The following is a 15,103-nucleotide window of genomic DNA, read 5'->3' as shown; positions in this document are numbered from 1 at the left end:
AATTGTCATGCTTTTATCTCAAACAATTACTAAAGCTTCACTATAAATAATTTAGTTGTTGTTTTAATATAGGATTATAGTTTGGAGCAGAGGACAAAATCCGTGACGCAAAAGCCACATCTCACTTTACAACCATTTTCTCTATGAGACTCTACAAAAAGAACATTTGTTTTTTTAATTGTGGAACACTCTTATACATTTTCTGTTTTCCAGGAGATAATAATTTTCAGGGTAGCACGATGCAGCAGCCTTTCCCTGTTCCTTGTATCTATCTGTGTTCTAACGATGCTGAGAAGCGGACATGCCTGGGGAATACTGCATAGTTCGCAGGACTTCGCTGCCCTAGCACATGCTGTTCCCTTTGCCTGAAATACCCCCCCACCCCTCCTGCCGATTTAGAACCTGCCCCCCAGAGCAGGCCCCAGCTGCGATGTCTCTTTCTCCTGAAGTTTCCATAATCGCCTCCAATCCGAAGAGATTTACCTCTTTTATAACTTCTATCCTTCTTTGTCGCTCTTTATATCCCATTTTACAATTCCACTCTCCGCTTTGAGTTGTAGTTATTTGCATGCATGTCTTTTCCTTCCAACCACTCTTGTGAGTAGGGGTCTTTGTTTTTAATCTTTCTTGATGTCTAGCACATGGCAGGTGCTAAATAATTCTTTGTGCAATAATAATAATGTTTCCCCCTTGTTAGCCTGTTTTTATGGTGGTTCATTTGACATCTTTTTTATTTGACGTTTTAGTGTATAGAGTTTCTCTGAAAATTAACTCACCTCTGCTATTTCCCTGTAACGTTGCTTAATATCCTGAAATCTAAGGTCTCAGAAAAATAGGCACCGATAGTTTTAATGATGCACTTTCTTACGAAGGGAAGAGTTCTAATTACTTTTTAAAATGCAACAAGATGAGTTCTACTGGTAAATAAATGGTTGAGGACTTTCTCTAGTAACACTGCTCTTTCCCAGACACTTTGTAAGTTTGTGTTTGGGAGTGTTCTTTCTATACAAGGTGAACGTAGTTTAACATTGTGTTTCACGATCCTAGGCGTGTCTCTCAAGTCCAAATTAGAAATAAGGGAAAAACCAGAAATGGGAGCACAGTGAATTTTAGAAATTTTTAGTGTTATGTTTTTATTTTTAAAGCAATACTTCATCCCATTCTTTATCTTTTTTGTTTGGACCAGTGGGGTCCTGTGAGATGGGAGAGGACTGGGGAAAGCAAAAGACCTTAGTAACAAACATGGAGATAAACAGAAGAGAAAACTCTAGGTTGTCATTTCCTGTCAAAGCTCTTCTTCTACCAGTAGGTGGTCTGGTTGCTCCTGGGGTGACCTGTGAGAGAAGAACCTCGATCCTGAGGAATTCTTGTGTGGAGGTCAATATGGTGGTCTAGGCAACGCTCTAATTCTGACAATTCTTGGCAACAGGTTTCTTTGCCCATTGCCATGTAGGGGCACAGCAGCACTTTTGGCGGAGAAGCATAAAGCAGGCCATTAGAACTAGACAAATATGTGTCTGCTGTTCAGTCGCCGAGGTGTAAAGTAAGTCAGTCTGGTCAACCAGTTCTCTTGGAAGTGACACAAGAGCCATCGTTGATTGGGCTTGATTTGCGTTGCCTAGTTCATGGGTTTTCTGGCTCTTGTCCTTGTTTCTTTCACTCCTCAACTAAGAAGAGGCCTAGATAATGAAGTCAGGTTAATCGTGTTACTATTTAACAGTGTCTCAGTTTCACTTGAAGATTTGCCCAGGATTTAGAAGCTGTTGACACTGCCCCAGATACAGTACTGAGGATAGCAAAGTGCTACTACCAAGAATACCACACGGGAATTGGGAAGATGCCAAATGTGAGTGAGTGGTGCCTGCCACTATCTTTATTCCACGAGTCCTTCCCAAATAACATTGAGTAGAAGCTAAGCTCCCTTGTTGCACTTCTCTCCATGCCCCAGAACTCAAGAGGAAAGTGGATCGCGGCTATGGAGAGTTCTTTCCATCTTGGCATCCAGTGAGGTGTCACTTAGCTGGATCTTTATCTCAAGTGCTAATTGATGCTGTTAACTTTCTACAGTGATGCCAGGAAATTGTAATGAGGAAATGACACTCCGCTTATCTTGTGTTAGGAGGTTTTATTTAGAGAACCATATGTTTCTTTAGCCGGAGGGCACTAAAGTAACATCGCACTGTTTAGTATACTTGGAAAGATGAGTTATTAGGTCTCCTGATATCATGTAGAAATTGATATATACCTAAAAGATGGCACTTTCTTAGCTTTTCGGGAAGGAGCAGGCCTAACGTACTATGCCAGTATATTTCCCATGAATTAAGTCAATTTTTCCTACTCATAGAAACTTCTGTTAAGACATAATCTTCACTAAATCATTAAAAGCAGTGTGGCTTCTTTGTGTGTAATTTTTTCCTCTTATTAAAATTATAATGTTAACTTAGTGCAAGCATGTAAATGTGTGGGCATACACTTAAACAGGGGTGTCCGTGTAAGCATTTCAGATCAACAAAGTGGCTTCTATACCTACCTGTGTGACTTTCGATATGTTCTTTAATTTCCCTGTGCCTAGTTTTCTGTCTGTAAAATGCTGATTAATAATGGTACCTACCTCACAGAGTACCGTGAGGATTAAATGAGCTAATACACGTAATACATTTAGAACTGTGCTTGGCAAAGGCTCAATGATATTAGTCACTATTATTAACACTTCATGTTATCAGTTTTTAAATTTTTATTTGTATATTTTCTTAATTTGTATCCAACCATCTGTATTAGCTGGATTTAAGCATTCTTGGTTCTTAAAAAGTAAAGAACTTATGTTCCACTTTTCTCCTCCTTGGGACTTGTTATTCTTTCCAACCTGACAGAGAACAATATGAGAAATCCGTGAGCAAACCAACTAAGAGCAATTAGAAGTCAATGATGATCTACAATGATATTTATAAAAAGATATTCAGGAAGTTAGGTACTGTGTGCAGTCAAGATAAGGCTATTGACCACGGATGATCAGTGTTCTAAAGAAATCACGCACATATCTTTAGTTGAAATACAGAATTAAAACCTGGCTCGTTCTGTCCATTGTCACTTCTACCCATCTACTTACACTTGTGCTCACACACACACACACACACACACATACATACACCCCACCTGCATTCTGCTTGCTGAGGAAAATGAATGAAAACATTAGTATTATCATCTTCAAGTACATACAGATGTATAAGGAAAACGGACATTTAAAAAAGTTACTATTTTAGAAATTCTGTAATGAAAACTCATTTTATGAAAAGTTTATCATCCATTTCACCTTTATAACTAAGCTAATATACCATATAATATATTTCTTAATTTGTTTTTTTGTTTTTGCCAAATTCATGTTTTTATTTTCAGGGTCTACTCAAAATGAAATTGAAGCAAATATACTTAGATTCTTTTGTTAGTATGTGTATTCAGGCTAGATGCCCAAAATACAAAATTCCTTCTTCTTTAGGCAGAGGGAAAATTTCCAAATGCCAATAAATTGATTAAATGTTTTTTTTGTTTTGCTGTAATTTGCTTTTGTCTTTTAAAGATTGTTAGTAGTCAGTTGCCTTGATCTCCTTTCTTCCTTTTGAAGTCACAGTTCCACCTATGCTTTGCGTATAAGTGAGCGTAACATTAACTGCTTTGACTTCAGAATCACTTTTGAGATTAGAAACAAGGACTGACCTTCCTTGGTGGCTTAAATTGTCTATTCTTGAAACTGAATCTTCAAAATGATGCATGAAGCACACGTAGACGACTCTAAAATGTAGCTCCATTTCCACTCACCAGCACGTTCTCTGTCACATCCGCTGCTGTCAGAGAGAGCAGAGCCTGGAAGAAAATAGATACAGGGCAAACAGGTTTTTAGCTGAAGGGAAACAAAATGTAATGTGTGTGGAGGACACTCACAGCAGCTTGCTGCCAGCTCAATGTCTGAGAAGTAACCGCAACGGGCGGTGGTGGGAGGGCACTGATGACAAGGCTCACCTGCATCACAGTTGTGCCCCGGCCCTGGTGTCCACTCATAATAATGTCTGGTTTTAAAGACACAGGCCCTCTGTGCTCTAGAGAAGGTTTCAATACGCAAAACCCCCTTAGGAACTGGTCTACCACTTCATCAAATGCCAAAAACGTAGTTGAGTGCTGAGTTGTAAATGTCCGTGGCGCCTATGATTGAATGTATAATCTCCTGCATGATCATCCATTGTGGTGTTTGTAAGTAGCAAAACAATGAGCCTGATTTGTTCTCCTTTGTAGAGCCAGGCCGAGGCCCACTACAAAGGAAGTAAACATGCCAAGAAGGTCAAAGCACTAGAGGCAACGAAAAATAAACCCAAAATGGTTTCTTCCAAGGACAGCGCAAAGGCTAATCCCAGCTGCTCCATCACTCCAATCACAGGCAACAGCTCTGACAAATCAGGTCAATGACACTTTTTGTTCTTTACATTCTTTGTGTTTCTCCGGGTCCCCTGCCCCAACCCCAACTCCTCCCCTCAGCTGTTGCATGTTACTCTCCATGATTTGTTTTTATAATATTAATATGTTTCCTTCACAGGAAGGGTTGTGTGTTTGCACGGAACCTAAGCATTTGATGTTACCATTCCATGTTGTTAAATATATACATTTAAGTATATATATGTGTGTGTGTGTAAATATATATATATATATGTATATATGCATGAAAGTAAGCAGAGGCTATTGGTCACAATGTGTTTAGACAAAAATCGAGAAATGGATCTAAAATACTGAGTTTATTACCTTTTCATTCATTTTATGTTTGGTTCTTACTATAGATTTTTTCAGTGAAGGAGTGCTTAAGGTTGTTTATTAATAGACATTTTTATATACTTTTACCACAGTAAAGGGGAAGGGCGGGTCAAAAAGGTCAAGTTTTCTGAGAATGGCATTATTAAATGAATCTGGAAGGGTGTTCAGTGATAGAAGATTTTGATTTTTGAAGGTCTATGTAGAGTTCCCCTCTGTGTTACAAGTGAACTTGAGGATTTTAAGGGAGCTATTTAAAAAGTTATGAATTGACTAGCAGAAGAGCTTTACATAATTGGAAATGGGCTACTACAGGAAATGCCTCTTAAGAAGAGTCTGTATTTCATAGTCCAATGAATCAGCAGTTTTTCTGAGTAGATTCAAACTGAATGATTCAGAAAGAAGAGAAAAAATTCATTTTTCTAGCACGTATACCATGAAATTGGATGTTTAAAAGGTTTTCACAGACTCACAACTGTCCCTCAGGCCCAAGATGGATAAGTCATCTTGTTTCAGTGACTAATTGAGGAACAGTGCCTATGAAAGGAGATTAAGAGCATATATCCCTTTCTCAATGTTTGACTCTCTCTTCAGGGACCTCTCTGTTGTTGGAAGCACACAGGCGCGCATGCACAAACACACACACACACACACATACATATACACACACACTTCTGATTCTCTTCTGCTCTTCAAATAATTGTAGAATTTTAGGAGAAGACTTAAGAATGTTTTCTTGTGGCTGCTCAGGGCCTTGGAGAAGAGCAAATCTGCTACTATCAGAAGAAGTTTCAGAAAGCCTGGTAAGACAAAAAGACTATTTAGGAGGGCACAATTATTGATTAGGTCCCAGAAATGGTGGTTCCAACAGCTCTGCAGCCTAGGAGTGAGTTAACCCAAATTTGATAATAAAAACATTTGTTCTTTGTATGATAGAATCATCAAATTATGTTATCTGATGAACAGATGATAAATACTAGATTATTACATCACACTTCTCCCCTTCTGTAGAACAAAGTCTTTTTATGTATATTATCGAATTAATCCTTCACGCAGCCCTATCAGATGTTAGGGTTTACAAAATAGCAAACGAGGCGGGGTCCACAGTGCCGGAGTTATTTACTAGAGGTTACCCAGTGTTTGGAAGAACAGGATCCATTCATCTCCTGACTTCCTGCCTGGTTTCATTTTCTACAGGATATTGTTGCTTCTATGAAACTACCCTGCCAAAGGTTTTAGTACCTGAGTTATGCTCCTTAAGCACAGCAGAACTTATACATAAGATGATAAAACAATGGAAGTTAGTGTCACTCCATTCTTTCGGCGTATTTTCTGTGTTGAGCTAATGACACAGTTGGTAGGTATTGTAAATGCTCCAGTATTGCTGTTGTGTGTGCTCAGTGCTCCCCTAGCTATGTTATTACTCAGGAATTGAGTATGTCCAGGGATAGTAGTAAAAGTATCGAGCAGGAAAAAATATGTTAAAAATGGAAATTGAGAAGGATCAATGAAAGAAGAATCAATAAAAGTATAGAAGACAATTAGAGAAGGAAAGATGTAGAAGAAAAGGAAAGGAAGTACAAAAAAAAAAAAAGTCAAAGACTAGGGGATAGGAAAGAGGAATATAGAAACAGAATATCAGGGGCCTGGGTCATAATCACAGCATTTCTTATAACTACATGGTACCCAATGAGCATGTGTTAAAGTTTAAACAATTCAAGGCATTTATTCCTACCATCAAATACTAGTGAGGTCTCAACAGAAGAGACTTTCTAAGCACTTGTGTTTGCCTAGTAAGCAATAGGAACACATCAGGGTCAAGTATAGCCGTGGTATAAAGAAGGAAAGAGAACTGAGATCTAGAATGACCCTAGGGGATGAGAGTGGGGAGAGAGGAAAACAAATCTCAACCACAGAATCTCTTCTTCAGTAGCTATGTGGTGGTCTCTAATCCCACATCCGCTGCTTCCTCTGCCACTTCTCTATGCACCCCAAGGACTTGGTCTAATAGTATTGCCTTCACTCACTGGGTCACTGTCGAAACTTAGTCCAGAAGTAATAGCAACCACCTATATTTTGGGTTAGCTCATTTTCCATGTTTCTTTACTCAGAATCTGTGTAAATGATTTGATAATTCATTGGTTGGGCCATTCAAATTATTTCTTCATTTCCCCATGTTTTCTATAAATATTAATACTAATGAAATACTTTATTTGTTCTATCATATCCACAAAGGCAATACCAAAGTTGCTAAAGATGGCACTATTTAAAAATAAAGTGGGTTGTATTTGCTAAATAGATATATATTCTTTTGTTACCTTCAAATGAATATCAGCTTCTAAGCAAGAATTCCCACATATATGTAGTAGAGTTTCCATGTTGGAAAATTAGAAAGTTTGCCCAGATGGGAAACCTGGTGAAACAATGTGATATGTAACCTGTTGCTTAACTACCTATTTCTAAATCCTTAAAAAGCTCCCACAGCTTTGTCGGAGTTGCAGATTTTTTGGAAACTGGTTTTTATTCTATTTTAAACTCTATTTTAGAGGGCTTCTAAGTGGCTCAGTCAGTTAAGCATCTGACTCTTGATCTCATGAGTTCATGAGTTCAAGCTTAGCATAGAGCCCACTTCAAACAAACAAACACAAAAATAAATTAAATAAATAAATAAATTCCCTGTTTTAGAAGAACAGAAGACACAAAAACCAGTCCTTCATAAATGGTCTAGGTGGAATGTAGAGAGGAAGAAGGAGAAGGGAAAAGGAATAGTGACTGTGGCACTTAATTGACCAAATGTTTTATTTCAGACAACATTGTCTCTAAGGAGTCAGCCAAAAATTAGAGCAACAGTCACAGTGAAAAATCATGGTCGACTGCCAATTCCTACGAGACTGAAGTTGCCTAGCATTGGTCTTTCTCTTGTGAATGAAGAGATGCTATCAAGTGGGCTTCAGCAGTATCTGCATGACCCTTAGATACTTACATCAAAATGAATATATTCATTACTTGATGTCTCAGCCACCGGATTTCAAATACCCAGGTTCACAGCATCCATTTGATTGACTAATTCAATTTTCATTCTCATATTTTAGCATCAATAACTTAGCAATAGAGGGCAAATCTTGTTCAATGAGGACAAATCTTGAGGGAGAGGGAATAGCCAGATGTTAAGGGAAGGCAGCATCCTGGGATTCACCAAATATCAGTCAAGGAAAAGTGTCATTTCAGAATATCTAACAAGGAGCATGGGACCCATAGATGACCTCTGTCTGTTCCTCAAGAGCACAGATTATTTATTCTAAGAAGTGGCCTAACAATCTTCTAAGAGTTAGAAAAGCTTTATTACTTGCCGTTTTGGCACTTGGAACAACTGTTTGTTTTTTTTTTTTAATTTTATGATCCATTTGGAGATATCATGTGGCTCACATTGTAGCTGGATCAGCAAAATCCAGATAGATTTGTTATAATGGAGCTATCGGACATAAACGTTCCAGGGTATCATGGCAAGCTTTCTGTTTTTTCCTCTCAGGTCAGTAAACAAAATGAGTTTAAACCGTAATGGCTTGTATTTCATTTATTGTAAGAAGTTCTGACCACATGATTGAAAAAAAATATGTTTCATTAAAGGCAGTTAAAAATAGTTATCCATATTCACCTTTTAGAAGTTGGGATAGAATTAGATGTAAAATCCAAAGAAATGGTTTCATGGTCTCCCAGGATCTATCCCAACTTTTAATGATGCATTAGTGGGAGTTCAAAACATGGTAGGAGGGAGGAGAAATGTGCTTTAGGAGAATTAGGGTCAAAACACAGCAAGCATTAAGCAGCTTCAGGAAGATGGCTGGAACATGGTAGCCAGACACTCGACCCAAATTTCTCCCCAGAGTTCAAGTGTCAATGCCGTATGACGGTACACTTCCCTGTGATAATATGTCCTATACATCAAACTGAACGCTCTTTGTGACAGCATTTAACCCCGCATACCAGGTTCAGAAAAACCCAGAGCCTTCAAAAAGCCTTATTTCTTGAAAATAATAAAATATTTTTATAATCAACCTAATGATAAAATATCATGGTAGTCAACCTAATGGTCCATATGTCTAGTCTTTAGCACTAGATCTTTTTAATTAGTTAGATATCAAATGGGAAAAACCCATTTCTAGTTCAAAGTATATAAAGCTATTGAGAGCTAAACAGCCTTTAATCAATTGCTGTCTAAACAGATGAAAGCAGATGGAATGATTCAAAAGCTATAGATATATTTATAAATGCAATTAAGAGCAAAGATAATGAAACCAGCATGTTCTGCTTGAAATATAACAATAGGAACACCTTAAATTTGTTCAATTTATAAAATCCTGTCACATATATGTTTTTGTATGACCCTCTCAATATCCCTGTGACTGGTAGGGCAGAAGTTAGTAACCATCTTTCATTCATTCATTCAACAAACTTTATATCCATTTATTTACTCAAGAAGTATTCACTATCTATACTAAATGGTGTAGTGTATATGTATATTTTGCCAGATACTTAGGGTGCAACAGTGAACACAAAAACATTTTCTTGCCTTGGAAGAGCTTCCAGCCTACTGTGTGTGTTTTTTTAATGTGTTGGATATTAAGGCTACAAAGAAAAATAATATGGAGTTACCACCTTGAAGCTGCTCCCCAAAATACGGTAATGATGAGGAACCTGCGTCTAGGAAACGTGGAATAGTTCGTGTGAGGTTGCAACATTCATATCCCAGTAAAGTCAGGACTTCTGTCCCACGCATATGCCATTATTCCCATTACTTCTAAACTTCTCTTCCTTAGGAATGACTACGAGTATCCCAATGGGCAAAGTCAGAAACCACTAAACTACTTTTTAAAGAATTAGTGAGTAGGACCTTACATTACTTCAGTTTTTCTTCCCCAAGTTTTTATTTAAATTCCAGCTGTTAACATACAGTGCGAGATTAGTTTCAGGTATAGAACCTCGCGATTCATCCCCTACACACAACACCGACGCTCATCACAAGTGCCCTCCTTCATACCCAGCACCTGTTTAACCCAAGCCCCGCCCCCCCCGCCTACCTCCATATATTACTTGCTGACTGTTGATATTTTCCAGTAGAAACTATGGCACTGAAAGAAACGTTAAGGCTTTGTTTTATTAATAATCTTTAGTTCCTATGCAGTATGTTGTCGTCTGTAGCGTTTAACCGTAATAGAACAAAGCTTTAGATGTTACAGATCTTTTCCAGGGCAAGTTTGAATGAAAGCATTCATTCTGGGTAAATGACGAGTGTTCTCAAAGCTCCAGTTTGACAATTATAGATTTCATGTATCTGGAGCCAAATGCTCACTGAAATAGAGGTAGACACTGGGTAGGGCATCCCCATTACGGCAGAAGCCTTGAACTGCCCTCTAAAGCGTCCAGCTGGGTTTTCCTGAACTCTGTCCACAGATTCATTAGCATTTTGAATCATTCCATCCAAATATTTCCACTGGGAATAGGAAGATGGTTTTGTTTAGGCCATCTCCGTGATCATACCATGGGAACTGTGAGATGACAGTGTCAGAAAAGACAAAAGAAGGAAGGAAAGGGGTAGAATACCTCAAAACGGCTCATTTTCGTTTTCAGCGCATGGTGCTTCTGAATTGTGGCAATTCCTCGGGTATGAACCCAAAGTAGTTATCAACTAGTAGATCAGTATGATTTACCTGGAAAGGCCGTAGTTCAGGTTTTTATGGTTACCCTATTGCTTTATGAAAGTGTATTTTCAATTTTGTCGAAGAGTCTTTCTGCCAAGGATACAAATGGAGAGACCCTTGCCTCGTCATTTTTATGGGTTCCCCTGTGTGTTTCATAGTTTTTATGTGTTGTTACAAATGGGGCCAAGTTTTCCAAACGACAGCTTCTCATTTCCGCTGACTGCCACGGGACTCCATCAATTAGCCAGCGAGGCCTTTGTAACTGCCTCGTCCCCCCTTTCTGTCTCCAGCAGCAGGACCTTGTGCTGTTGAGGTGAAGAAAATGATAGTTTTCTGCTTTGGCAGCACCTGTCATTTATAGACAAGTGCCGTCATAAATTTGGCATACATCTCTCCAAATCCGGGAGGCCGAGATTTAGTATCCCTCATAAAATAATAGATTAACTATATTTATGACAAACATCTTCAGTCTGAAATTCTGGGGTACAATCATGTAGAACATAAATTGAGTCCCATCTGTCTAAAAAGAACAGACCATTATACTAAGGCTCATATTTTCATGAAATGTACATATATCATTACGACTTTCAAAGTCAATTTAAAAAATGAAACTGCCTCCATCTTTGCCCATGCACCTTGAATTTGACAACAGCATCCTGCCAGGCAACGCTGAAGATTCCTAGATAGTTCCGTGTTTGTCAGACTCTGGAAACTAACTTCTGAAACTTGGGAGGATTTTATATTGCTTCAGAATAAGACTGAGCATTTATTGTTAGTTTCTCCACTTCTGAAAGCTGTTTCCTTAGCACCACTCTAAGAAAGTGAACCAACCACTGAGACTCACTCACGATTTGCTGAGGATCTCTTAACTTACAATTTACTCGGGATATCTTATAAACCATTCCAAGAAGCAAAACCTCATTAAGGTGTCGATCACTACCAAAAACTTTTCTCATCTTCAGACATATTTTAACTGGTATTCATCTCTTTTGATTACACTATTTACAACTTTTCTGCATTGACAAGATACTGGAATATAAGAGGATTTCGTATGTACATCGAATAATTTTGTAAATGCACAAACAAAAATGTCCCTGAGGTTTTAACAAAGGTTATTATATACATTTAATGGCATTCCACTTATTTGCTTCAGGAAGAATTCTCTGACAGTGAAATCTTTTTTGAGATGCGTGGATGATCAAATAGAATGACTCAGCAAATATTTGTAGATCCTGTGTTCAGGGCACTGGTACTTTGGGGGATTCTAGGCCCAATTCTGATGGTACCGCATAAATTTAGCTTTATAGTATAAAACGTCAAGTATTTTTCATAGAAACATTTATAAAATATTTTCCCCTTCCCTGATTTCTTGCTCTGAGAATCAGGTTCACTATAGTGGATACCGGGCCTAGTATTGCACGTGAGTAGTTTGGTGCCCTCATTTTTGTAGGCCAGCTCCATTCAGCAAAATACTCTGTGGTGATGAAAATGGTCTGTAATCTGTGTTGTCCAACATGAGTGCCATGAGCTGCACATAGCCGTTCAGCACTTGAAATGTGGCTTGTGCTACTGAGAAACTGAATATTTATTTTTATTTAATTTTAAGTACTACACATGACTACTGAATTGGACAGTGACTCTGTAGACAGTGGTTCTCTCGCGCTTTTAACTAGCCATGTCTCCAGAGAAGGCATTACGTTCCCTGAGCCTCTGTTTCCTCATTTGTAAATTGGGAATAATGCCCTCCCTGCGTCATAGTGGAGTTTTATGAATCAAAGGAAAAGATTTTGCAAGCGGTTGGCAAAATGTAAATCGTAATAAAAATGCCCCTTATTGATGTTCTTACAGCTTTGGGTTTTTTCCTTTTGTGGAGCTGTCGCTTCTTGCTGCTATCCATGAAAGGTGACAGGTACCCCTTGTGGTGGGCAGCCATCATCATCTTCCATTATGCTGCACCTATTATAGTTTAGTCTAGAAAAGCAGAGCCAATCTTAGTAGAATTAAATGCAAAAAATAATTTTAACAGCAGTACTACTAAGAATTAACGTGTAATTGAATGATTACTGTGTGCCCAATGCTAATATGCTAAATGTCTTATATATACTATCTTATTTAATGATACAGTCCTCTGATGGATACTAGAAAGTGAGATCGAGGGAGGGGAAATGGTGGCTTAGAGTCATTCAGAGAGAACATAGCTTCAAGCCCAGATTCTCCCCCAGGCAGCCCCTCAAATTCACTACCACGATATGCCACCTTTGGATGAAGGTACATGAACTTTAACTGCACGTGCTTTCTGAAGGTTTTTTGAGATTTTTTTCACTAAGTGACTCTTCTAGATGTCTGACACTTCAGAAAGGTGTGTATTTCTGTTCCCACCCTGTTTTACAGCTGGTTTTATTTTTGAGAAGTCACGTTTTGAGTGTCTTTGAATAGGGACATATTAACCAAGGTCTATGATGTTTGAGTGTCATTTACCTACATTGTATGTATAATGTAGTAGAAAGAGCATGAACTTGCAGTCAGACAGATTAGCTCCTCTTCTCACTGACCAGATAACTTTAATCAAATCATGTTCACTGACCTGTTTCCCCATCTGTTAGATGGGAGGGCCGAGACCTACCTCCCAGAGTTGTCAGGATTATTGAGTCAATAATGCCAGCCTCGGTGCCTATCACATCCCAGATACTCAATAAACACTAGCCATAAAAAAGCAACCATTGTTCAAAGACATTTCCCAACACTGTCTTGTTGACTCTATGACCATTCCATGCCTTGCTGCCGTGCAACAGTGACCTGTACTCACATTCCTCGTTATGTGCTTGCTTTATTATCTCATAGTAATTATTTACACTTGTGTTTCCTTGCAGAGCTTAAGGCTTGATGAGCCTGATTCTCCCAGGGGGACATGTAAAGATGTGGAAGGACCTTCTTGGTCTTGCTCACATTTCTATAAATGGAGGAACTGTCTTTCTACTCATTCTCCCACTGGTCAATGCTTCTCATCTGTTATGGCCTCTGCAGCTTCGGGTACTTCATCCTGCACGTGGCAGTCACAGAGAGAGCATGTATTAAACTAATACCATTCAGAAGAATCTCATGCGGAAGCTGTAGCACCTTCTCTAGCATACGGACAGGGCAAGAGAACACTGGTTAGCTCTTTTTCCTTTGCCTTCAATAAGATGGCTACCCCACCTCATAGGCTGGCAATCTGCTCTATACACAGAGACAGTACTAAAAGAAAGGCTATCCCGACACACCTCCATTTGTTGAGGGAGAAAACTGGGCGCTGTCTGTGGAGAAGCAGCCCGGCCTAGAGCCAGGGTAGGCTACTGAGGAGGGGAGGGGAGGGTGTGATCAGAGTAAGAAACACGCTCCTGCCTGACAAGTCCCTGCTGGCATTCATGTCAGTAAAGGAGAAACTTGTCAGCTCATACATTTTATTTCTGGCTTCTTGTAAAAAATTTTCTTAGTGTGCAGTTTTTTTAATAATATTTGTATGCTACTAACTAGTTAGCCTCTAGAAAATATGTGCTTTGTTTTCTTTCAAATATGAAATGACATAAATACTAGAATTTCTTGTCATAATAGAGATTATTTTATTCCTTGCTTGCAAATATTTGAACTTCTGTCATAGTTTTATGATAATTTTTACTCATTTAACTAGCAGAACGGCCCTATTTAAGTTAAAACAATTTGTCTTTCCTACAACAATGTCTTTGTTCTTAGTTACCTGTTAATAAAGAAAATATTTTTATTCAATGGAAAATTAATTAGTGTACCACATTTTAAGTTAAGGAGAAGTTATTTATTTTATTCTTTTCAACAAAAATTTTATTCAGTCCTTTGATTAATCCATAAGACATAATGATTAATATCCAGTAAAAGTTTTTTTGAATATTTTGAAAAACCACTAGGAGATGTTCTGTTTATGTTACTTATGGCATTTTAAATTGAGAGAACCCTTTTGGAAAGCAACCTCATAGAATAAATTTAAGCCATAAAAATGCTCATTTCATTAGACCAGTTAATTCCTCTTCCTACGATTTATACTTATGAAATAATCCTAAATACAAAGCAAAAAAATAAAATGTTACAAATGAAAATGCTTACTGTAGCAGTATTTCTATTAATGAAAAGTGAAAACAGGATGATCGGTACCAGAAAGGTTACTTCAATAAAGTACTTATACCCACTACAATATTATGCAGCCTTACAGTAAATGAAAGCAACATGAAAAATGCATGTAATACACTAAATCAAAAGTTACAAAATGGTTTGTTCATGCATGTATTTGCCTGTATTTATTAAGGCCCCACCGAATGCACCGTGTCATGCTAGGCACTGGGGATGTGACGGTGAATCAGGCAGACTTGGGCCTTGCCCTCCTGAGATCACACTGTCTGGAAGAGTAAATGCCGAGCAAGTGATGACAAGCTAAATGAAAACAGAGGGATGCTGACCTTGTCTGAGAAGGAAAGGAAGTCCTAGGCAGAGGATTTAAGCTCCCTCTGCCTGATGGGAAAGAAGGTAGCCTTGCAAACAGGGGCCCTGGTTTGGTGGGGGTGGAAGGGAAGAGGAACTCATCAGAAGGACCAGTACTCCATGGGACT

The 15,103-nt window shown here is 38.4% G+C and overlaps 1 protein-coding gene across 7 annotated transcripts in view; it reads left to right on the top strand.

Moving 5' to 3' along the window:
- The window catches only part of ZNF385B (zinc finger protein 385B), a 376,330-nt gene that overhangs the window by 342,301 nt on the left and 18,926 nt on the right, over positions 1-15,103 (top strand). For all 7 annotated transcript variants that reach the window (XM_026492409.4, XM_044381361.3, XM_044381362.3 and 4 more), the window contains one exon: positions 4,285-4,447. In XM_026492409.4, the coding sequence (XP_026348194.1) occupies positions 4,285-4,447 (163 nt within the window). The remainder of the gene's footprint in view (positions 1-4,284; positions 4,448-15,103) is intronic.

The sequence above is a fragment of the Ursus arctos genome, unplaced genomic scaffold, assembly GCF_023065955.2.
Source record: "Ursus arctos isolate Adak ecotype North America unplaced genomic scaffold, UrsArc2.0 scaffold_1, whole genome shotgun sequence".
In the NCBI taxonomy this organism is placed as follows: domain Eukaryota; kingdom Metazoa; phylum Chordata; class Mammalia; order Carnivora; family Ursidae; genus Ursus; species Ursus arctos.
The sequence above is the reverse complement of the archived record's forward strand: the minus strand, read 5'-3'. Positions and strand labels throughout refer to the sequence as shown.